Source organism: Oncorhynchus gorbuscha, linkage group LG03 (assembly GCF_021184085.1).
Source record: "Oncorhynchus gorbuscha isolate QuinsamMale2020 ecotype Even-year linkage group LG03, OgorEven_v1.0, whole genome shotgun sequence".
In the NCBI taxonomy this organism is placed as follows: Eukaryota; Metazoa; Chordata; class Actinopteri; order Salmoniformes; family Salmonidae; genus Oncorhynchus; species Oncorhynchus gorbuscha.
In genome coordinates this window covers 95,980,098-96,005,220 of record NC_060175.1, presented here as the reverse complement: position 1 = coordinate 96,005,220, position 25,123 = coordinate 95,980,098, and the positions used below count along the sequence as shown (strand labels likewise).

At 47.2% G+C, this 25,123-nt stretch overlaps 1 protein-coding gene across 1 annotated transcript in view; it reads left to right on the top strand.

Moving 5' to 3' along the window:
• The window catches only part of LOC124032309 (adenylate cyclase type 6-like), a 115,967-nt gene extending 92,637 nt beyond the window's left edge, over positions 1–23,330 (top strand). Inside the window, exons 8-23 of the mRNA XM_046344612.1 lie at positions 507–665; positions 1,162–1,303; positions 1,615–1,752; positions 12,361–12,389; positions 12,553–12,700; positions 12,961–13,058; positions 13,263–13,350; positions 13,512–13,628; positions 13,951–14,109; positions 14,202–14,377; positions 14,847–14,882; positions 15,220–15,352; positions 16,348–16,611; positions 17,230–17,434; positions 18,647–18,771; positions 23,141–23,330. Of these exons, the coding sequence (XP_046200568.1) occupies positions 507–665; positions 1,162–1,303; positions 1,615–1,752; positions 12,361–12,389; positions 12,553–12,700; positions 12,961–13,058; positions 13,263–13,350; positions 13,512–13,628; positions 13,951–14,109; positions 14,202–14,377; positions 14,847–14,882; positions 15,220–15,352; positions 16,348–16,611; positions 17,230–17,434; positions 18,647–18,771; positions 23,141–23,269 (2,146 nt within the window). The 3' untranslated portion in view covers positions 23,270–23,330. The remainder of the gene's footprint in view (positions 1–506; positions 666–1,161; positions 1,304–1,614; positions 1,753–12,360; positions 12,390–12,552; positions 12,701–12,960; positions 13,059–13,262; positions 13,351–13,511; positions 13,629–13,950; positions 14,110–14,201; positions 14,378–14,846; positions 14,883–15,219; positions 15,353–16,347; positions 16,612–17,229; positions 17,435–18,646; positions 18,772–23,140) is intronic.
• Positions 23,331–25,123: the final 1,793 nt, after the last annotated feature.

Here is a 25,123-nt window from a genome sequence, read left to right as displayed (position 1 = left end):
TAACAGGTGATTTTTGGTGTGTGTGTCTATCTCGGTCTGTGTGCGTTTGTGTGTGTGTGTGTGTATATCTCTGTCTGTGTGTGTTTGTGTGTGTGTATATCTCTGTCTATGTGTGTTTGTGTGTGTTTCTATCTCTGTCTATGTGTGTTTGTGTGTGTTTCTATCTCTGTCTGTGTGTGTTTGTTTGTGTGTATATCCGTGTGTGTGTGTGTATCTATGTGTGTGTGTCTATCTATGTGTGTGTGTCTAACTCTGTGTGTGTGTGTGTGTGTGTCTGTCTATCTATGTGTGTGTGTCTATCTATGTGTGTGTGTCTAACTCTGTGTGTGTGTGTGTGTGTGTGTGTGTGTGTGTGTGTGTGTGTGTGTGTGTGTGTGTGTGTGTGTGTGTGTGTGTGTGTGTGTGTGTGTGTGTGTGTGTGTGTGTGTGTGTGTGTGTGTGTGTGTGTGTGTGTGTCTATCCCTCTCTCTGTGTGTGTGTCTATGTCTGTGTTTGTCTCTTTGCAGGCTGGTGAGAGAGGTCACAGGGGTCAACGTGAACATGCGTGTGGGTATCCATAGTGGCAGGGTCCACTGTGGGGTGCTGGGACTCAGGAAGTGGCAGTTTGACGTCTGGTCCAATGACGTCACACTAGCCAATCACATGGAGGCAGGGGGCGCGGCAGGGTAAGCCCTTCCCACCACAACACCATGAGAAACTCCTATAGAGTTACACTGACCATTCGGTTCAGCATACCAGTTCAGGTTGTTACATTTATTGTCATTTTTCTTTATACATTTTCATGTGTTTTTGACTTACAGGCATATGGCTTAGACGCATTACAATTAAATGTGTGATGTGGGGCTTCATAATAAAGTGTCAGTATTGATTAAACTCTTTCTGGCATTGCAGTCCCCGATATTGAAAATGTCCTTTGATACATTGGTTTTCAAGCCTCTCCTCTGGGACACCCAGCCGTTCCATGTATTTGAACTATTCCACAGCTAGCACACCTGATTCAGCTTGTCAACTAATTATCAAGCCCTTGATTAGGTGACTCAGACTAGCTAGTTATTAAGGGCTATACCAAAACGGTGCAATGTTGGGGGATCCCAGAGGAGAGGTTTGAAAACCTCTGCTCTGATAATAGTGTGTGAATGTGACCCCTGTGTGTGGTACCAGGCGTATCCACATCACCAAGGCCACCCTACAGTACCTGAATGGGGACTATGAGGTGGAGCCGGGGTTCGGAGGGGACAGGAACGCCTATCTGAAGGAGAACAACATCCAGACGTTCCTGGTGCTGGGGTGCAGCCAGAAGAGGGTCTGTAGTTTATTTAAACACCTTTAATAAATAGTTTTTCAACGACAGAAGAAGAAGAGCAAGTATACTTTATAGTTTTCAGACCACAGAAACTCTTCATTACCTTTTAGTTATCCATTTATTCTTTGATCTTCTCGTTTTTGTGTTTCTGCTGGATAGTTCAATTCATTGTATTATCAAAAATGATGTATATTCTTCAAAATCTCTCTCTGACTCTTCTGTATAGAAATAGTAGACTGAACAATTACTGTATAACACATTCAGATGTCCAGTGTGATTAAGGTCCTTTGGTCTGTTCCCTCCGCCGGCAGAAAGAGGAGAAGGCAGCGATGGCCAAGAGTGCCATGATGCAGCGAGTACGCGCCAACTCCACTGAGGGCCTGATGCCACGCTGGGTACCCGACACACGCTTCTCCAGGACCAAGGACTCCAAGGTCTTCAGACACATGGTGAGAGACACATTCTGGGAGGGATGGAGGCTGGATGAGGGATGGAGGCTGGATGAGGGAGAATAGATGGATGAGAGATGGATGTGGTTGAATAGGTTGATTGGTCACAGAGGGCCTGATGCCACACTGGGTACTCACCTGACACGAGGTTCTCCAGGACCAAGGACTTCAGACAGATGATGAGAGACTGATGACACCCTGATGGTGCTTAGCGATTAGTGCTTTTTGAGGTCGGTTTGGTTTCAATATTTTTTTTAAAACATTAAATGGACTATGCATTATGTGCATTGAATGCTGTAAAAACATAGAATAAAACAATTCATAAAAGTCCCATGATGGTAGTCACTGCCAATGAATCACATTACTTTAATAAAATATTTAAGTTGTCTATATTACATTTGTTTTATTCAATTATTTTATTCTTTCATTCCAAGTCATCATCTTTATAGAGCTGCTGCCTAGGCTGTCTGACAAAATCACTATTTTAGTAGTTCTTCAGAGTAAATAAGGCATACTTTTATGACTGCTGAATACCAACTATCAATCACTTAGATCATGTATTTTCAGGTAGAGATACCTCACAAAGCAACTGCTCTCTATCCCTCTCCATCGCACATTCTTCTGTCTCCTCTCTCTGTCTGCTCCACACCAACCTAATGTAGCAGGTCTATAGAAACACACAGACTGAACAAGTAGGTGTGCAATGGATTATGGTCATTGTAGTTAATTACCACTTTTTCTGCACTAAACTATGTAGAATATTGGCCTGTTGGAAACTACAACTCCCTACTACATTGCACAGTTCAGGCTTGATCTGATTTACACTATAAATGCAAAAGTATATGGACACCACTTCAAATGAGTAGATTTGGCTATTTCAGCCACACCCGTTGCTGACAGGTGTATAAAATCGAGCTCAAACTTTCTCAGTAGATTGGCCTTACTGAAGAGCTCAGTGACTTTCACTGTCATAGTCAGTAAATCACATTAGGCCACACAAGCTCACAGAACGGACTGCTGAGTGCCGAAGCGTGTAGTCCGTAAAAATAGTCTGTCCTTGGTTGCAACACTCACTACTGAGTTCCCAACTTCTCTGGAAGCAACGTCAGCACAAGAACTGTTAATCTGGAACTTCGTGAAATGAGTTTCCATGGCCGAGCAGACGCACAAGTGCTACCTGCCCCAATGCATAGTGGCAAATGTAATGTTTGTGGAGGAGGAACAATGGTCTGGGCTGTTTTTGATGGTTCGGGCCCCTTAGTTCCAGTGACGGGAAATCTTAATGCTACAGCATACAATGACATTCTAGACAATTCTGTGCTTCCAACTTTGTGGCATCAGTTTGGGGAAAACCCTTTCCTGTTTCAGCATGACAATGCCCCCGTGCACAAAGCGAGGTCCATACAGAAATGGTTTGACGAGGTTGGTGTGGAAGAACTTGACTGGCCTGCACAGAGCTCTGACCTCAACCCCATCGAACACCTTTGGGATGAATTGGAACGGCAACTGAGAGCCTTCCCAGAAGATTGGAGGCTGTTATAGCAGAAAAGGGGGGACCAATTCTATATTAATACCCATGATTTTGGAATTAGATTTTCAATGAGCAGGTGTCCACATACTTTTGTTCATTTAGTGTATCTCTAGAGAAACTGCTCAATGTGCTCATTGAGCTCACAGAGAAAAAAACACAACAACATGGAATTCAGATAATTGAACCGTCTGTCAATTAGTTGTGTAAAATCCCCAAAATAACCAACATTTCGAGTATTTGCTCAGCACTACACCTTGACAAAGGCTCTTTGGACAAATAAATCCCCATCATGGAGAGATGAGCGTGTAACTTTATTTTAATTTGTCTGGCCACGTTCAGGGACCAATTAGAATATGGCTATCATGGACCAATTAGAATATGGCTGTCATGGACCAATTAGAATTGATTGAGAACTGATAGATGATTGTTTTAGGATTCTTTCCAGTTGCTTTTAAAAGGGCTCTCTATGTTGTAGAATTCCTCTAGCTTTAATCAACTGTGTCTATTATAAGCCTAAAGCTCTCAAACAGCCAATGGAAAGCCCAGAACCTGTATTGATTAGTACAGACCAACCAGCATCACAAGTGGGAGTTACACAGCCCTACTGTGGTTAGTGGACAGCCAACACCCAATGGAAGTTAGTGGCCAGCAGCAGACAGCTAGCCTTACACTTGTTAAAGACTGATATGATTCCGAGAAGCTGCCTGAGGAAGCATCATCAAAGACCCCACACACACCCCAGCTATGAGCTGTTCACTCCCTTACTGTCGGGCAAATGGTATCGGAGCATGAGATCTGATACCAACAGAGAGAGTTTCTATCTCCAAGCCATCAGACTGCTGACCACCTGCACGGACTCTCTACACCTTCAGAGAGAGAGGCACAGCTACATGTGAGCTCTCACATTTTTCAATATGTTTTTTTACAAAAGGATAGATTTGGAGTTCGATAAACTTGGATTTTTCGGCAGGTACATATGTAGAATGCTAACCTCCACAGCATGGCCTTCGCTCCAGATCAAAACTCCCTACATACAACCAAACATACAACCTGGTGTCCTCCGGTCTCTACTGTTTGTTTGCTAGAGCACCCTCCATATAGCTTGGAAAAAGAACCTTGGAAGCAGTCATCTCTAATTCAATTAGCATCAAGGTGTGAAGTAAAAAGTGTCGAGGCCTTTGGGCCCAACAAGTGGGAGGAGTCTTTGAAGCATCCTCTGAAGTCCCCTCCTGCTGTTCAAAGACCATTCACTGGCATTTTCTACAAGAAATCTGACTCCAGAAATAAAAGTTTCTCCCAAGTGGGCGTGACACCTACTCCTGTTGCCTGCTGCACTGCTGCTTGGATTCCACCTGGTGATCTGTTCACCGTCTGCCCTGGTCTGTCTCCCCCTGTCTGGTACAGGTACCCCACCACACTCACCCCTCTCTGTTCACCGTCTGCCTTGGCCTGACACCCCCTGTCTGGTACAGGTACCCCACCACACTCACCCTGCCCTGGCCTGACTCCCCCTGTCTGGTACAGGTACCCCACCACACTCACCCCTCTCTGTTCACCGTCTGCCTTGGCCTGACACCCCCTGTCTGGTACAGGTACCCCACCACACTCACCCTGCCCTGGCCTGACTCCCCCTGTCTGGTACAGGTACCCTACCACACTCACCCTGCCCTGGTCTGACTCCCCCTGTCTGGTACAGGTACCCTACCACACTCACCCTGCCCTGGCCTGTCTCCCCCTGTCTGGTACAGGTACCCTACCACACTCACCCCACTCTGTTCACAGTCTGCCCTGGCCTGACTCCCACTGTCTGGTATTTGAATTTACAATGGCTATATATATAAAGTAGTTATATATTATTTTTTCTTGTGCATTTTGCTATTTGCCTAATGACTCCTGCTTACTTTGTCGACTACAAACATTCTTTACCCAACCGTGGGACAGACTGTTTGTTCCCACACTCGGGACTCTGTCACTCTATTGGTTACACAGACTTTTGGCCTTCCATCCTATTCTAACCACCTCTCGCTGTCTTTGTATTCATGTTACCTGATGAAATTGCTGTATAATATGATCTTGTTGCCATCTGATGCACATTCAGATGTCATAAATCAGCACCGCAGAGCTCTCCCTTTCCAATGCCGTGCCTTGATTGTATTACTGTTGATGATATCTGGAAATGTGCATGTACACCCTGGCCCATCTATTGTTGCTTGCCCCAACTCTGACTTGTGCTCTGATATCTGCTTCACTGATTTCTGCTCTCGTAAAAGCCTGGGTTTTCTACACGTTAACACTAGAAGCTTATTACCTAAAATGGATCAATTGAAAGTGTGGGTTTACAGCTCCAATCCAGATGTGTTGGTCATTACTGAGACGTGGTTAAGGAAGAGTGTTTTGAATACTAATGTTAACCTTTCTGGTTATAACCTGTTTTGTCAAGACAGATCTTCCAAAGGTGTAGGAGTGGCAATCTTTACCAAGGACACCTTCAGTGCTCGGTGGTCTCCACCAAGTCTGGCCCCAAACAATTAGATTTTCTGGTTTTAAGCATTAAACTTTCAAATAGCTCTTTGTTGACTTTTGCATGATGCCTCCATCAGCACCGACCCGTACCCTACCTGCCCTAAGATCTCTCCTGGCCCCTTACACTAAGTCTGAATTTGTCCTGCTAGGTGACCTAAACTGGGGCATGCTTAAACCACCTGACCAAGTCCTAAAGCAAGCTTATCCTAACTGTTATAGGCCTATTTTTATTTTGCCCTGTTTATCAAAAGTGTTGGAAAACTGGTCAATAATCAACTGACTGGCTTTCTTGATGTCTACAGTATTCTCTCTGGTATGCAATCTGGTTTCCACTCAGGTTACGGATGTGTCACTGCAACCTTAAAGGTACTCAATGATGTCACCAATCAATCAATCAAATGTATTTATAAAGCCCTTTTTACATCAGCCGATGTCACAAAGTGCTCTCCAGAAACCCAGCCTAAAACCGCAAAAAGCAAGCAATGCAGGTGTAGAAGCATGGTGGCCAGGAAAAACTCCCTAGAAAGGCAGGAACCTAGGAAGAAACCTAGAGAGGAACCAGGCTCTAATGAACCAGGCTCTAAAGAGTCCTCTTCTGCTGTGCCGGGTGGAGATTATAACAGTGGCCAAGATGTTCAAACGTTCATAGATGACCAGCATGGTCTAATAATAATAATCACAGTGGTTGTGCAACAGGTCAGCACCTCAGGAGTAAATGTCAGTTGGCTTTTCCATAGCCAATCATTCAGAGTTAGAGAGAGAGTCGAAAACAGCAGGTAGCACGTCCGGTGAACAGGTCAGGGTTCCATAGCCGCAGGCAGAACAGTTGAAACTGGAGCAGAAGCATGACCAGGTGGACTGGGGACAGCAAGGAGTCATCAGGCCAGGTAGTCCTGAGGCATGGTCCTAGGACTCAGGTTCCTCCGAGAGAAGAGTTAGAGGGAGCATACTTAAATTCACACAGGACACTGGATAAGTCAGGAGAAATACTTCAGATATAACAGACTGACCCTAGCCCCCCGACACAAACTATTGCAGCATAAATACTGGAGGCTGAGACAGGAAGGGTCGGGAGACGCTGTGACCCCGTTCGACGATACCCCCAGACAGGGCCAACCAGGCAGGAAAACCCTCTTAGCCCTCACTCCCCCTATCTGAGATATCTACTGCAGCCCTCGTCCTCCACATACAACACCCATTCTGGTCCCCAAAGTGCATACACCCCTGGGTCACTCCTCTTTTCAGTTTGCTATATCGTAATCGCTCCTCTTTCACCCCAGCTGCCAAACTAACCCTGATTCAGATGAACATCCTACCCATTCTAGAATACGGAGACATCATTTATAGATCAGCAGCTAAGGGTTGGTGCTCTCGAGCGGCTAGATGTTCTTTAACATTCGGCCATCAGATTTGCCTCAAATGCCCCTTATAGGACACATCACTGCACTTTATACTCGTCTGTAAACTGGTTGTCTTTGTTTACCCATCGCAAGACCCACTGGTTGATGCTTATTTATAAAACCCTCTTAGGCCTCACTCCCCCCTATCTGAAATATCTACTGTAGCCCTCATCCTCCACATACAACACCCGTTCTGCCAGTCACATTCTGTTAAAGGTCCCCAATGCACACACATCCCTGGGTCGCTCCTCTTTTCAGTTCGTTGCAGCTAGCGACTGGAACGAGCTGCAACAAACACTCAAACTGGACAGTTTATCTCCATCTCTTCATTCAAAGACTCAATCATGGACACTCTTACTGACAGTTGTGGCTGCTTTGTGTGATGTATTGTTGTCTCTACCTGCTTGACCTTTGTGCTGTTGACTGTGCCCAATAATGTTTGTACCATGTTTTGTGCTGCTACCATGTTGTGTTGCTACCATGTTGTGTTGTTATGTGTTGTTGTTGTCTTAGGTCTCTCTTTATGTAGTGTTGTCTCTCTTGTTGTGATGTGTGTTTTGTCCTATAATTATATTGTATTTATTTATTTATTTTCAATCCCAGGCCCCCATCCCCGCAGGAGACCTTTTGGCAGGCCGTCATTGAAAATAAGAATTTGTTCTTAACTGACTTGCCTAGTTAAATAAAGGTTCAATAAATTTAAAAAAATAAAAAAGTACACGCACGCACACACTGTCACGATCGTCGTATAGAACGGACCAAGGTGCTGCGTGGTGAGCGTACATTTTCCTTTATATGCAAATGTTGCCAACCAAGCAATAATACAACAAAAATGACCGTGACGCTCCATAAGGCTAAACATGCACAAACAAAGACAACTACCCACAAATAACAAAAGGAAAACGGCTGCCTATATATGATTCCCAATCAGAGACAACGATAGACAGCTGTCCCTGATTGAGGACCATACCCGGCCAAAACATAGAAACAAACAACCTAGAATGCCCACCCCAAATCACACCCTGACCTAACCAAATAGAGAAATAAAACTGCTCTCTAAGGTTAGGGCGTGATACACACACACACACACACACACACACACACACCCAGACAGACGCATTTATGCCACATGCACATCACTACTGCTGCTACCAGTCTCTTATTACTATTGCTAAAACTGCACACTTGCCTCCCAATTCCCCTTCACAGAAAATATTGGACTGTAAATTGTACCTTCTTGTTTTATACTTATTTTAACATGTTAATTCTACTGAGTAATTTGCTTTATGTTCCTATTCTTATCTTTTATTATTTCTTGTTGTTGTTGTTGCAATGTTGAGAATAACCTGCAAGCATTTCATTGGACAATTTACTGTACATTTACATGATAGTAATTTATCCAGAGCCACTTACAGGATCAGTTAGGGTTCAGTGCCTTGCTCAGAGGCACATCGACATGCTCTTAACCGCTAGACAACTTACATACGACTAATGCAACTTTAAACTTGAATTTCACATCAACAATAATCTGATCAGTCAATGCAGGGCTGCATCGCAATTAACCTTTGTCCTCTCCTCCTGTTGTCTGCATCCTCTCCTCTCCTCCTGTTGTCTGCAACCTCTCCTCTCCTCCTGTTGTCTGCAACCTCTCCTCTCCTCCTGTTGTCTGCAACCTCTCCTCTCCTCCTGTTGTCTGCAACCTCTCATCTCCTCCTGTTGTCTGCAACCTCTCCTCTCATCCTGTTGTCTGCAACCTCTCCTCTCCTCTTGTTGTCTGCAACCTCTCCTCTCCTCCTGTTGTCTGCAACCTCTCATCTCCTCCTGTTGTCTGCAACCTCTCATCTCCTCCTGTTGTCTGCAACCTCTCATCTCCTCCTGTTGTCTGCAACCTCTCATCTCCTCCTGTTGTCTGCAACCTCTCCTCTCCTCCTGTTGTCTGCAACCTCTCCTCTCCTCCTGTTGTCTGCAACCTCTCATCTCCTCCTGTTGTCTGCAACCTCTCCTCTCCTCCTGTTGTCTGCAACCTCTCCTCTCCTCCTGTTGTCTGCAACCTCTCCTCTCCTCCTGTTGTCTGCAACCTCTCCTCTCCTCCTGTTGTCTGCAACCTCTCCTCTCTTGTTGTCTGCAACCTCTCCTCTCCTCCTGTTGTCTGCAACCTCTCCTCTCCTCCTGTTGTCTGCAACTCTCCTCTCTTGTTGTCTGCAACCTCTCCTCTCCTCCTGTTGTCTGCAACCTCTCCTCTCCTCTTGTTGTCTGCAACCTCTCCTCTCCTCCTGTTGTCTGCAACCTCTCCTCTCCTCCTGTTGTCTGCAACTCTCCTCTCCTCTTGTTGTCTGCAACCTCTCCTCTCCTCCTGTTGTCTGCAACCTCTCCTCTCCTCCTGTTGTCTGCAACTCTCCTCTCCTCTTGTTGTCTGCAACCTCTCCTCTCCTCCTGTTGTCTGCAACCTCTCATCTCCTCCTGTTGTCTGCAACCTCTCCTCTCCTCTTGTTGTCTGCAACCTCTCCTCTCCTCCTGTTGTCTGCAACCTCTCCTCTCCTCCTGTTGTCTGCAACTCTCCTCTCCTCTTGTTGTCTGCAACCTCTCATCTCCTCCAGTTGTCTGCAACCTCTCCTCTCCTCCTGTTGTCTGCAACCTCTCATCTCCTCCTGTTGTCTGCAACCTCTCATCTCCTCCTGTTGTCTGCAACCTCTCATCTCCTCCTGTTGTCTGCAACCTCTCATCTCCTCCTGTTGTCTGCAACCTCTCCTCTCATCTCCTCCTGTTGTCTGCAACCTCTCCTCTCCTCCTGTTGTCTGCAACCTCTCCTCTCCTCCTGTTGTCTGCAACTCTCCTCTCCTCTTGTTGTCTGCAACCTCTCCTCTCCTCCTGTTGTCTGCAACTCTCCTCTCCTCCTGTTGTCTGCAACTCTCCTCTCCTCTTGTTGTCTGCAACCTCTCCTCCTGTTGTCTGCAACCTCTCCTCTCCTCTTGTTGTCTGCAACCTCTCCTCTCCTCCTGTTGTCTGCAACCTCTCCTCTCCTCCTGTTGTCTGCAACTCTCCTCTCCTCTTGTTGTCTGCAACCTCTCCTCTCCTCCTGTTGTCTGCAACCTCTCCTCTCCTCTTGTTGTCTGCAACCTCTCCTCTCCTCCTGTTGTCTGCAACCTCTCCTCTCCTCCTGTTGTCTGCAACCTCTCCTCTCCTCCTGTTGTCTGCCATCTCTCCTCTCCTCCTGTTGTCTGCAACCTCTCCTCTCCTCCTGTTGTCTGCAACCTCTCCTCTCCTCCTGTTGTCTGCAACCTCTCCTCTCCTCCTGTTGTCTGCAACCTCTCCTCTCCTCCTGTTGTCTGCAATCTCTCCTCTCCTCCTGTTGTCTGCAATCTCTCCTCTCCTCCTGTTGTCTGCAACCTCTCCTCTCCTCCTGTTGTCTGCAACCTCTCCTCTCCTCCTGTTGTCTGCAACCTCTCCTCTCCTCCTGTTGTCTGCAACCTCTCCTCTCCTCCTGTTGTCTGCAACCTCTCCTCTCCTCCTGTTGTCTGCAACCTCTCCTCTCCTCCTGTTGTCTGCAACCTCTCCTCTCCTCCTGTTGTCTGCAACCTCTCCTCTCCTCCTGTTGTCTGCAACCTCTCCTCTCCTCCTGTTGTCTGCAACCTCTCCTCTCCTCCTGTTGTCTGCAACCTCTCCTCTCCTCCTGTTGTCTGCAACCTCTCCTCTCCTCCTGTTGTCTGCAACCTCTCCTCTCCTCCTGTTGTCTGCAACCTCTCCTCTCCTCCTGTTGTCTGCAACCTCTCCTCTCCTCCTGTTGTCTGCAACCTCTCCTCTCCTCCTGTTGTCTGCAACCTCTCCTCTCCTCCTGTTGTCTGCAACCTCTCCTCTCCTCCTGTTGTCTGCAACCTCTCCTCTCCTCTTGTTGTCTGCAACCTCTCCTCTCCTCCTGTTGTCTGCATCCTCTCCTCTTGTTGTCTGCAACCTCTCCTCTCCTCCTGTTGTCTGCAACCTCTCCTCTCCTCCTGTTGTCTGCAACCTCTCCTCTCCTCCTGTTGTCTGCAACCTCTCCTCTCCTCCTGTCGTCTGCAACCTCTCCTCTCCTCCTGTTGTCTGCAACCTCTCCTCTCCTCCTGTTGTCTGCAACCTCTCCTCTCCTCTTGTTGTCTGCAACCTCTCCTCTCCTCCTGTTGTCTGCATCCTCTCCTCTCCTCTTGTTGTCTGCATCCTCTCCTCTCCTCTTGTTGTCTGCAACCTCTCCTCTCCTCCTGTTGTCTGCAAACTCTCCTCTCCTCCTGTTGTCTGCAACCTCTCTCCTCCTCCTGTTGTCTGCAACCTCTCCTCCTCCTGTTGTCTGCAACCTCTCCTCCTCCTGTTGTCTGCAACCTCTCCTCCTCCTGTTGTCTGCAACCTCTCCTCCTGTTGTCTGCAACCTCTCCTCCTGTTGTCTGCAACCTCTCCTCCTGTTGTCTGCAACCTCTCCTCTCCTCTTGTTGTCTGCAACCTCTCCTCTCCTCTTGTTGTCTGCAACCTCTCCTCTCCTCCTGTTGTCTGCATCCTCTCCTCCTGTTGTCTGCAAACTCTCCTCTCGTCCTGTTGTCTGCAATCTCACATCTCCTCCTGTTGTCTGCAACTCTCCTCTCCTCTTGTTGTCTGCAACCTCTCCTCTCCTCCTGTTGTCTGCAACCTCTCCTCTCCTCCTGTTGTCTGCATCCTCTCCTCTCCTCCTGTTGTCTGCATCCTCTCCTCTCCTCCTGTTGTCTGCATCCTCTCCTCCTGTTGTCTGCAAACTCTCCTCTCCTCCTGTTGTCTGCAACCTCTCTCCTCCTCCTGTTGTCTGCGACCTCTCTCCTTTCCTCTGTCTTTTGCTCTCCTCATTTCCTCCCTTCCCCTCATCTTCCCATCTCCTCATCTTTCTCTCTCTCCTTCTCTGAGGGGTATTGCCCAGGGGGGGAGGAGGGTATAATTTGAATCCTCACAGCATTAATTAAAACATCAGTCTGGCTACCAGGGATTAAGTGTGCAGAAGTCTGAGTCAGCCAATGAAAAACACACAGAGTCAATCTTTCACTGTGGTTTTCACTGGCTACCTGTCTAAAACCTAATCTCGCTTTCTTTCTACCCCTCCCTCTTGCTCTCTCTATCGCTCGTTCTCTTTTCTTCTCTCCATCTCGTTCTCTCTTCTCCCAGGGAATTGATGAAACGTCCAGACAAGACAAGTGAGTTATCTTAATTTGGCCCAGTAGTTGTTAATGGGTTACTCTGTGTGTGTGTGTAGTGTAGTCATTGGCCCAGTATATATTATTGGGTTGCTGACTCTGTCTGTCCTGTCCATCCTGTCCGTCCTGTCTGGTCTGATCTGGTCTGGTCTGTCTTGTCTAGCCGTTGTTCACAGGAGGCCCTCAACCCTGAGGATGAGGTGGATGAGTTTCTGGGCCGAGCCATCGACGCCCGCAGCATCGACCAACTCCGTAAAGACCACGTCAAGAAGTTCCTCCTCACCTTCCAGACAAAAGACCTGGAGAACAAGGTGGGAGGAGATAGGGTGGTGATTCATTGGCTGTGTCTGAAAGCATTACTCGGTGTTAAATCCTTGTTTCCTCAGTCCTTGTTTCCTCAATTCCAAAACCTCCCACTCAAATCTCATTGGAGGAGGAGGCTCCAATCCAAACCTCCTCAAATGAGCTTTGAAGTAAGGATTTGACAGCTAGAGATGTTTTTTGGGACATTATATGCAGAGTGTTGTGTGTTGTGTTGAGTTTGCTGCTCTTCTCCTCATTGTGTGTTTAGTTCTCCACGCAGGTGGATGATCGTTTCGGAGGCTACGTGGCCTGCGCTCTGTTAGTCTTCTGCTTCATCTGTTTCATTCAGATCATCATCTTCCCACAGTAAGTACTTCTCTTAAAACTCCACCTGTCTGTAACCGTATGGAGCTAACAAGGCTGCTAGTTGGTCAGGCTGAACCGACACAGGGTACCCAGCTCCAAGGACCAAATGAGGCCTTTTTAACCGATCATAGAAAATGTACTGAGTAGTGACCTGTGAGGATTGATTGTGGTGCAGTTGTGACTTGAGTCAGTTCCTCTCCACAGCACACCTCTCATGCTGGGTGTCTACATCATCATCTTCATCATCCTCGTCAACATCCTCTTCATCTGTGCCATTTACTCCTGCGTCAAGGTAAAGGACAGACTCCTCCATTTTTTAAATCATACAAGCACCTTTTATAGAGATGTACCCAAAAGTTAACATTTGTTTGAATTTGCATTTTCATATATAACAAAATGAATAATATCCCCTCTCTCTCTCGCTCTCCCCCCTCCCCCTCTCTCTCCTCCCAGCTCTTCCCAGTTGCCTTGCAGACAGTGACTAGGAGTATAGTCCAGTCTCGTACCAACAGTACCCTGGTGGGAGTTCTCACCATCCTACTTCTCTTCATGTCTGCCTTTGTTAACATGGTAGGTATGACAATTCTCACAATAGTGCCTGCAAATGCACTACGAAAATGTCTGCACTCACTACTGTAAGAGTGTCTGCTAACTGACTAACGTGTGTGTGTGTGTGTGTGTGTGTGTGTGTGTGTGTGTGTGTGTGTGTGTGTGTGTGTGTGTGTGTGTGTGTGTGTGTGTGTGTGTGTGTGTGTGTGTGTGTGTGTGTGTGTGTGTGTGTGTGTGTGTGTGTGTGTGTAGTAGTTCAGTTTGCCATCTGTTCAGTTGGCTTCTCTGTTCAGTTGGCTTCTCTGTTGGTTGACGTGTGATTTAAGACTGTGTCTCTCTCTAGTTGACCTGTGACAGAGAGGGCCTGTTGGACTGTGTGGTGCGTGAGAGGAACCTGTCCTCCAGCTTGGTGACTCTGTGTCTACTACACAACCTGAGCCAGTCAGCACAGGACGGACTGACCCTGTGCCCCAGACAGCCCACACCATGCCACTTCCCTGAGGTGAGCCCAGCTGGGACGCTACTGTGTGTGTGGTGTGACTATTGTCTGTGTTTATTAACATTGTTATAACTTGCTATGCCTCCCCCTTCCAGTATTTCTGCTACAGTGTTCTCCTGACCCTGCTGGCCTGCAGTGTGTTCCTCCACATCAGCAGTATAGGCAAGCTGGCCCTCATGGTGCTGATCCAGGTCACCTTCCTGTTGCTGGTGGAGTGGCCCCAGGTGGCCCTGTTCGACAACGCTGATCTGCTGCTCACCGCCAGCACCCTGTGAGTTAACACACACAGACACACACCACACACACCCTGTGAGTCACTAACTGTAGCCTACTGCCCACCCGACTAACCTACCCTAGCCCACCCTAACCCTAGCCCACCCTAACCCTAGCCCACCCTAACCCTAGCCCACCCTAACCCTAGCCCACCCTAACCCTAGCCCACCCTAACCCTAGCCCACCCTAACCCTAGCCCACCCTAACCCTAGCCCACCCTAACCCTAGCCCACCCTAACCCTAGCCCACCCTAACCCTAGCCCACCCTAACCCTAGCCCACCCTAACCCTAGCCCACCCTAACCCTAGCCCACCCTAACCCTAGCCCACCCTACCCCTAGCCCACCTGAAATAGTATTTGTTCAAGTAGTACTTGTTTTTGTTCAAATACTTAAGCTGTGCAAAGCACAAAGGTCTTGTCAAGTGTTGAAACTATTTAATAAATGTGTTGTGTTATTTTTTCCCTAGGATTCCTAGTTTCAATGAAACAACTACAGAGACATGGTACGTTCATTTCTGTCTTTAGGTCTTATAGTGTCAGTGTTCTGTTACCATGTCTACTCCTAGACTGAGTCCATCCTCCCCATCTCCTCTCAGCTCAATGTTCTGTTACCATGTCTACTCCTAGACTGAGTCCATCCTCTCCCTGTCTCCTCTCAACTCAATGTTCTGTTACCATGTCTACTCCTAGACTGAGTCCATTCTCCCCATCTCCTCTCAACTCAATGTTCTGTTACCATGTCTACTCCTAGACTGAGTCCATCCTCTCCCTGTCTCCTCTTGGCCAGGAGTGTGATTGATTGGTTGGTTGGTTGATTATGGTTCTGTTTCCTCCATCCAGCCAGGAGACTGTGACCAAGGTGTCCCTAAAGGTCATGACCCCTGTCATCCTTACGGTGTTCGTCCTGGCTCTGTACCTACATGCTCAGCAGGTGGAGTCCACCGCACGCCTCGACTTCCTGTGGAAGCTGCAGGTAGGACCCGGTCTCACACACACTGGTCCAGCAGGTGGAGTCCACCGCACGCCTTGACTTCCTGTGGAAGCTGCAGGTAGGACCCGGTCTCACACACACTGGTCCAGCAGGTGGAGTCCAACGCACGCCTCGACTTCCTGTGGAAGCTGCAGGTAGGACCCGGTCTCACACACACTGGTCCAGCAGGTGGAGTCCACCGCACGCCTCGACTTCCTGTGGAAGCTGCAGGTAGGACCCGGTCTCACACACACTGGTCCAGCAGTTGGAGTCCACCGCACGCCTTGACTTCCTGTGGAAGCTGCAGGTAGGACCCGGTCTCACACACACTGGTCCAGCAGGTGGAGTCCAACGCACGCCTCGACTTCCTGTGGAAGCTGCAGGTAGGACCCGGTCTCACACACACTGGTCCAGCAGGTGGAGTCCACCGCACGTTTGTTGTATCTGATGACATCACTAAGATTGCAGGGCTCGTTCTTTCTCCATTTATCAAACGGAGTGGCGTTACTCTCACCTCTGGTCGAACTTTACTGTACCGAAAACCAATCAGCATTCTGAGTTCCTCTCAAAACCTACAGACGGACAGTGGTTGACCCATTCTCCTGTGTCTGTCCTCTCCAGGCCACAGGCCTTTTAACAAACCGTATCCCCATTCCCCTGTGTCTGTCCTCTCCAGGCCACAGGCCTTTTAACAAACCGTATCCCCATTCCCCTGTCTGTCCCCTCCAGGCCACAGGCCTTTTAACAAACCGTATCCCCATTCCCCTGTGTCTGTGCCCTCCAGGCCACAGGCCTTTTAACAAACCGTATCCCCATTCCCCTGTGTCTGTCCTCTCCAGGCCACAGGCCTTTTAACAAACCATATCCCCATTCCCCTGTCTGTCCCCTCCAGGCCACAGGCCTTTTAACAAACCGTATCCCCATTCCCCTGTCTGTCCCCTCCAGGCCACAGGCCTTTTAACAAACCGTATCCCCATTCCCCTGTCTGTCCCCTCCAGGCCACAGAGGAGAAAGAGGAGATGGAGGAGCTTCAGGCCTACAACCGCCGGCTCCTCCACAACATCCTGCCTAAAGACGTGGCCGCCCACTTCCTGACGCGGGAGAGGCGAAACGACGAGCTCTACTACCAGTCCTGTGAGTGTGTGGCCGTCATGTTCGCCTCCATCTCCAACTTCTCTGAGTTCTACGTAGAGCTGGAGGCCAACAACGAGGGAGTGGAGTGTCTCCGGCTGCTCAACGAGATCATCGCGGACTTTGACGAGGTTTGTTTCTCTGTATGTACTTATTTTAATCATCCAAGAGCCAATGAGGAGGGAGGGAAGGGGAGGGGAGGGGAGGGGAGGAGGATGGGGAGGACTGAGGGAAGGTGGAGGAGTGGAAGATTCAAAAGTATAATGGCGGGAGATCGTAAATCGCTTAGGAATAGTCTGTAATGAAAGCCACAAATCAGCAATGGAGGGAACAGTAAAAATAGTCTATGCATGATGACATGTTCTGTGTCTACAAAAGAAGACTGTAGTTCGTAATGCTCTTCCTTTCCGCTGATGACAATCCTTTGACTACATTTTTACATGACATATTAGTCATTTAGCAGATGCTCTTATCCAGCTAGGTGGGACAACCACATATGTCAGTCATAGTAAGTACATTTTTCCTCAATAAAGTCGCTATGAGCGAAGTCAGTGTGAGTAGGGGGATGGGAGTGTTAGTTAACCAAAGGCGATTTAAAAAAAATATATTTTTTTGACTTGCTTTTCCTACAAAAATGTCCATTAATTATAATGCACAGAATAATTGAAATGTCCTGTTGCTGAAGGATTTTTTCCCCTGCTGTAGCAAACTGTCTCAAATGAAGATCCTACGTCTGTTCCTCCCCCCAGATCATCAGTGAGGACCAGTTCCGCCAGCTGGAAAAGATAAAGACCATCGGTAGCACTTACATGGCAGCCTCTGGCCTCAACGACTCTACCTACGACCGCGAGGGACGATCACACATCCTGGCTCTGGCAGACTATGCTATGAGACTCAAAGAACAGATGAAGTACATCAATGAACACTCCTTCAATAACTTCCAGATGAAAATAGGTGAGTCCCTGGAACTATAGTAGAGATAAGGTAGGGTGGTATGGTAGTAGCAGGAGGAGGAGGAGTCGGAGGAGGCGTAGGAGGAGGAGTAGTAGTATTAGGAGGAGTATTAGGAGGAGTAGTGGGGGGAGGAGGAGGAGTAGTAGGAGGAGTAGGAGTAAGAGGAGTATTAGGAGTAGTAGATGTAGTAGAAAGAGGAGTAGGAGTAGGATGTGTAGGAGGAGGAGTAGGATGAGGATGTGTAGGAGTAGGATTGTAGCAGTAGGATGTGTAGGAGTAGTAGTAGGAGGAGGAGGAATAGGAGTTAAATGTAAATGTAAATGAGTAGGATGTGTAGGAGGAGGAGTAGGAGGAGGAAGAGGAGTAGGATGTGTAGGAGTAGGATTGTAGGAGTAGGGTGTGTAGTAGTAGTAGTAGGAGGAGGAGGAGTAGGAGTAGGATGTGTAGTAGTAGGAGTAGGATTGTAGGAGTAGGATGTGTAGGAGTAGTAGTAGGAGGAGGAGGAGTAGGAGGAACAAGAGGAGTAGGAAGAGGAGGAGAAGGAGAAGGAGTAGTAGTAGTAGGAGGAGTAGGAGTAGTAGTAGTAGGAGGTGTAGGAGGAGGAAGAGGAGGATGAGTAGGATGAGTAATAGTAGGAGGAGTAGTAGTAGGAGGAGGAGGAGTAGGAGTAAGAGGAGTATTAGGAGTAGTAGATGTAGTAGAAAGAGGAGTAGGAGTAGGATGTGGAGGAGGAAGAGGAGTAGTAGTAGTAGTAGAAAGAGGAGTAGGAGTAGGATGTGTAGGAGGAGGAGGAAGAGGAGTAGTAGTAGTAGTAGAAAGAGGAGTCGGAGTAGGATGCTATCTGCGTATCCGAACAGTTGTGTGTAAACGAAAGACAGTCACTGAGAAATGCTGTCGGCTGCAGCTAAGTTAAAACAGTGTACAGTAAGTGTGTATTTTGCGTTTGTGAAATAATTTTTGATGTAATATGAAAGTGGAAGGATTTATGTTTCTAGAACCATACCGTAATTAAGAATCCATTCACGTTTAGAAGGAGTATTTGGCTGTCTTGTCTTCCAGAGCCAATTCACCTGGAAAACAAAACATGTGATGTCCTCGGGACTATAAGAAGTAAGGTTAGGCTCCATTATAGGGCTAGGGTTCAGTTAAGAGGTAGGTAGAGTGAAGTGGTGTGAGGCAGGGAGGCAGGTTGACTGTGGTCTCCTCATGCAGGTCTCAACATGGGTCCGGTGGTGGCTGGGGTGATCGGGGCCAGGAAGCCCCAGTATGACATCTGGGGGAACACTGTCAACGTAGCCAGTCGAATGGACAGCACCGGTGTCCCAGACTGCATACAGGTACATACACCTACTTATATATGTCATTGAGTCCTACAGCTTTCACTTTTAACACTTATTGAAATGCAATATTAATTAGTCAATGAATTGAATGGATAATAAACAGATGATGAGATTGAACTCAATATACAGTAGATTGTGTCCCCTCAGTTCTTCATGACCAGTGCTTCCACCTGCTGTACATAAAACCCTACTGCAGCTCATGAGAAGGGCTTACCAAGAAAAACTTTCCAAAAGGACTCATTTGAGGCAGAAAGAAGTTGGAGCACTTAACAAAAGAGGCAGAGATTCATTTATTTGAATCCATTATTCAGGATGAGTACAGGTGACTGACGTTTAGGCGTCAAGCTTGACATCTTCCTTAAGAGTATTTTGCGACCATGAGTTTTTACAAGGAAGGAACAATAGCTGTAACTAGATACCAAGTGTTCCACTTCAACTAGATCTACACTTTCCATCATATACTCTTCCTTCCGCTGTGTAGTGCCTTGAACATTATAGAATAGAACAGAACACAATTGAATAGAATAGAACAGAACACAATTGAATTCCAGCCGGTGTCTATTCCACAAGTTACCACCAGCAAAATCTATGACATTAAAATGCCTATTTACTCTGTTCCATCTGACTGCGCAATCCACTATCTCATCAGCCCAGACAAGCAATTTATAAAGGTGATCTCCATTATAAAAATCATCTAGACATTATCTCACATTTCTTTTAGACTAACATTTAGTTTTATACAGCAGAGACTTGTATAAACCTTGCTGTCTGTCTCTCTGACATTTGCAATATTGTTTCAATATTCAAATTGGATCTCCAGCTGTCCTATAGTAATGAATGAGTCAGGAGTCAGGACGAGACAGACCGGCAGGCAGCTTTTCTCAGTCGGTCGAAATCATGAAAGCTGGCATCATTGTTATGGATATATACTAACAAATGTCAATTGAAAAAAGGTCAAACTAAATGTTTGGAGGGTATATTGGTATTGGTGTTGTTTGGCCTGAGACCGTGCCAATATCCTCCAAACACTGGCTTTATCACTGTATCACTTTAATACAACGGGTTACCAACATATTCAAATAATGATTGATATTTTTACATAAAAAATGTTATTTTTATGAATTTATTCATACTATTTCATCCTTCCACAACATGTATAGTCCCGACACAAATCTAGGGTTGCTACCCAACCCGGCTGGTCGTATGTTCTCTCGGTTCAGTTGCCAGAGACGTGACCCAGTCGTTCAGTCTTTCTGTTCTGTATCTATGGACACGACTCAGTCATTCGTTCTAAATGTTCCATTGCCATACTGGCTGGCGACGTTCTCATCCCTTGCTTCCTAGCTAGTCAACCATGGCTAACTTAGTCACGTCAAACAGTGCAGACAGAATAACAACAGTAGCTGCATTTGCTTTTGTTTACGTTGTTTTCTAGTGACATTTATTTAGACACATATACCAATGAGCTAATGAGGTGTGATTTCGCAGGGCATAGAAAATGTGCTCTCTCGTCAGGACACTGTTGTTCAGAGGATCTAGCCAACAACACAGATAACACAATCACTTCACGCTGGAAACAAGCTGCGCTTTGTTCCGTTTTTACTTTTTCAGTCAACATTTCTTTGTAAATATCCATACAATTGTGGGGGAGGCAGGTAGCCTAGTGGTTAGAGGCAGGTAGCCTAGTGGTTAGAGGCAGGTAGCCTAGTGGTTAGAGGCAGGTAGCCTAGTGGTTAGAGGCAGGGAGCCTAGTGGTTAGAGGCAGGTAGCCTAGTGGTTAGAGGCAGGTAGCCTAGTGGTTAGAGGCAGGTAGCCTAGTGGTTAGAGGCAGGTAGCCTAGTGGTTAGAGGCAGGGAGCCTAGTGGTTAGAGGCAGGGAGCCTAGTGGTTAGAGGCAGGGAGCCTAGTGGTTAGAGGCAGGGAGCCTAGTGGTTAGAGGCAGGGAGCCTAGTGGTTAGAGGCAGGTAGCCTAGTGGTTAGAGGCAGGTAGCCTAGTGGTTAGAGGCAGGTAGCCTAGTGGTTAGAGGCAGGTAGCCTAGTGGTTAGAGGCAGGTAGCCTAGTGGTTAGAGGCAGGTAGCCTAGTGGTTAGAGGCAGGTAGCCTAGTGGTTAGAGGCAGGTAGCCTAGTGGTTAGAGGCAGGTAGCCTAGTGGTTAGAGGCAGGTAGCCTAGTGGTTAGAGGCAGGTAGCCTAGTGGTTAGGGGCAGGTAGCCTAGTGGTTAGGGGCAGGTAGCCTAGTGGTTAGGGGCAGGTAGCCTAGTGGTTAGGGGCAGGTAGCCTAGTGGTTAGGGGCAGGTAGCCTAGTGGTTAGGGGCAGGTAGCCTAGTGGTTAGGGGCAGGTAGCCTAGTGGTTAGGGGCAGGTAGCCTAGTGGTTAGGGGCAGGTAGCCTAGTGGTTAGGGGCAGGTAGCCTAGTGGTTAGGGGCAGGTAGCCTAGTGGTTAGGGGCAGGTAGCCTAGTGGTTAGGGGCAGGTAGCCTAGTGGTTAGAGGCAGGTAGCCTAGTGGTTAGAGGCAGGTAGCCTAGTGGTTAGAGGCAGGTAGCCTAGTGGTTAGAGGCAGGTAGCCTAGTGGTTAGAGGCAGGTAGCCTAGTGGTTAGAGGCAGGTAGCCTAGTGGTTAGAGGCAAGGAGCCTAGTGGTTAGAGGCAGGAGCCTAGTGGTTAGAGGCAGGGAGCCTAGTGGTTAGAGGCAGGGAGCCTAGTGGTTAGAGGCAGGGAGCCTAGTGGTTAGAGGCAGGGAGCCTAGTGGTTAGAGGCAGGGAGCCTAGTGGTTAGAGGCAGGGAGCCTAGTGGTTAGAGGCAGGGAGCCTAGTGGTTAGAGGCAGGGAGCCTAGTGGTTAGAGGCAGGGAGCCTAGTGGTTAGGGGCAGGGAGCCTAGTGGTTAGGGGCAGGTAGCCTAGTGGTTAGGGGCAGGTAGCCTAGTGGTTAGGGGCAGGTAGCCTAGTGGTTAGGGGCAGGGAGCCTAGTGGTTAGGGGCAGGGAGCCTAGTGGTTAGGGGCAGGTAGCCTAGTGGTTAGGGGCAGGTAGCCTAGTGGTTAGGGGCAGGTAGCCTAGTGGTTAGGGGCAGGTAGCCTAGTGGTTAGGGGCAGGTAGCCTAGTGGTTAGGGGCAGGTAGCCTAGTGGTTAGGGGCAGGTAGCCTAGTGGTTAGGGGCAGGTAGCCTAGTGGTTAGGGGCAGGTAGCCTAGTGGTTAGGGGCAGGTAGCCTAGTGGTTAGAGGCAGGTAGCCTAGTGGTTAGAGGCAGGTAGCCTAGTGGTTAGAGGCAGGTAGCCTAGTGGTTAGGGGCAGGTAGCCTAGTGGTTAGAGGCAGGTAGCCTAGTGGTTAGGGGCAGGTAGCCTAGTGGTTAGGGGCAGGTAGCCTAGTGGTTAGAGGCAGGTAGCCTAGTGGTTAGAGGCAGGTAGCCTAGTGGTTAGAGCAGGTAGCCTAGTGGTTAGAGTATTTGGTCGGTAATCGAAAGGTTGCAAGATCGAATCCCCGAGTTGACAAGGTAAAAATCTGTCGTTCTGCCCCTGAACAAGGCAGTTAACCCACTGTTCCTAGGCCATTATTGAAAATAAGAATTTGTTCTTAACTGACTTGTCTAGTTCAATAAAGGGAAAAACATTTTTTAAATAAAATAAATGATGCCAGCTGATTCATGATTTCAACTGACTGAGAAACGCTGCCTCTCTGTCTGTCTCGTCCAGGCTCCAGACATGTTTATTACTATGGGACAGCTGGAGATCCAATTTGAATATTGTCACGATCGTCATAAGAAGTGGACCAAAGTGCAGCGTGGTGTTAATGCATCATTTAATAGATGACGAAAAACACGAAATAAACTGTACAAAAACAATAAACAAATAACGACCGTGACGCTATCATAAGGACTGTGCTGACACAAGCAACTAACAAAGACAATCACCCACAAACAAACAGTGAAACCCAGGCTACCTAAGTATGATTCTCAATCAGAGACAACTAATGACACCTGCCTCTGATTGAGAACCATACTAGGCCAAAACATAGAAATCCCAAAATCATAGAAAAACAAACATAGACTGCCCACCCCAACTCACGCCCTGACCATACTAAATAATGACAAAAACAACAGAAATAAAGGTCAGAAAGTGACAGATATTGACATTTTTTTGCAAATTTCAGAGAGACAGAGAGTAAGGTTTATACAAGTCTCTGCTGTTGAAAACTAAATGTTAGTCTAAAAGAAATGTGAGATAATGTCCAGATGCTTTTTATAATGGAGATCAAGTTTATAAATTGCCTGGCTGGGCTGATGAGACAGTGGATTGAGCAGTCACAAGGAACAGGGTAAATTGGCAATGACACACACACATACACACACTTAAGTGTTCTTGTGTTGTCTTGTCCCAGGTGACCACAGACCTGTACCACGTCCTGGTACAAAAGGGCTACCAGCTGGACCACAGAGGCCTGGTTAAGGTGAAGGGGAAGGGAGAGATGACCACATACTTTCTTACCAGTGGTCCCAATGGTCCCTAGGGCAGTTAACCACCGACGGTCATGGGATTACAGCTGGCTGCTAATGCATGAAGAAAATAGAGATGAGAGGGTGGGGGGGTGAGTGAGTTAGTGGAAGAGGGAGAATGGGGGAAGAAGTTGGAAGAGAGAGGGGGTGAGTTAGGGAAAGAGGGAGAATGGGGGAAGAAGTTGGAAGAGAGAGGGGGAGTGAGTAAGTTAGGGAGAATGGGGGGAGAAGTGAGACGAGAGGGGGAGTGAGACGAGAGGGGGGGGTGAGTGAGTGAGTTAGGGAAAGAGGGAGAGTGGGGGGGGAGTGAGAAGAGAGAGGGTGGAGTGAGTGAGTGAGTGAGTGAGTGAGTGAGTGAGTGAGTGAGTGAGTTAGGGAAAGAGGGAGAGTGGGGGGGAAGAAGTGAGAAGAGAGAGGGGGGAGTGAGTGAGTGAGTTAGGGAAAGAGGGAGAGTGGGGGGGGAGTGAGGAGAGACCGAGAGAGCAGGAAAGAGAGAGACAAACGGCCAATGAACACTGGAACAAAAATTTAAAAAACAGTTCAGCTCCATGATAGACAGGTGTTTGTGTGTGACCATGTATTCTTCTGCACACAACTTTAGAGTTGCGTCTCAAATGCCACCCTATTCCCTATATAGGGGCCCTGGTCAAAATTAGTGCACTATATAGGGAATAGGGTGTCGTATGGAACGCACCCACATACATTTTTTTCTTACTTCAACACTTTTTCGACAAAGCTACTTGAAAGATATAAAGAAATAATTATAATGAAGACCTGTTGCCTTACAGAACAAAAGGCTATATTTGTTTTGTTGTGAGCTACACTACAAGTAGTTCACGTCTGGAGTCATTATTTATTTTTCACTGAAATGGATAGTTTTTTGTTGTCGTGACGACCTTGGAACATAAACTATATATGTATTATATGAAATATGCAAAGATAAGAAGAAAAGGATGAACACGACCAAAGAACACGTTTGATTACGAGAGACTGACTCTACATACATCTACCAATTTCAGTTTGAAATGAATGCAGAATGAACAACTGAAATGATTGACAACAAAGGCCACAGAAATCAACGTAACGTTCTTTGATAGCGGCGAACACTTACAGAATATTGATAAAATGAAGGAGAACTGAGAAATCTGTCTTTGGTTGTGCACAGCGAATAAAGAGAGAGACCACACACACACACGGGTTACAGTTACTAGTTACTTGTCCAAAATGTAGATTAACCCAACTCAGTAAAGTAATCTGATTACTTTCAGTTACTTAGGGATTACTTCCCCTTAAGACGCGTAAGAAAAAAACTAAAAGGATCCATCAAACGCATTTGGTGTGACATCACAGTGGTCTCTGACATCATAGTGGTCTTGACATCATAGTGGTCTCTGACTTGTGGTCAGACTCAGTCAGTTGGAACAAACTTAAATTTGCGGCTTTTTTCAAGGCTGAATTGAATGTCATTGATAATACAGGTGTCGTGATATATTTTTTTGTCAAACAGCCTTTCTGAATTTCTAAGTAATCCAATAAATAATCATCTCCTTTTTGAAAAGTTTATGTAATCTGATTACAATATTTTTGCTGGTAACGTAACTGATTACTGTTCGTTTTTTGTGTGTGTGTAATCCGATTACATATAACGAATTACATGTAACCCTTACACACACACACACACACACACACACACACACACACCAGTCTTGGGTTGGATTTCTGTGTTCCTTTCAGGGCCTCTTGTGTGCAGGCTAACAAACCCACAGAAGGTTGTTTTCTCTTTGCTAGGTATGATCAATTACTTTCTCTCTCTAGATGTATTTTTTGGTACAAGCCAAAACAGAAACTTTAGTGAAGGACAAACAAAC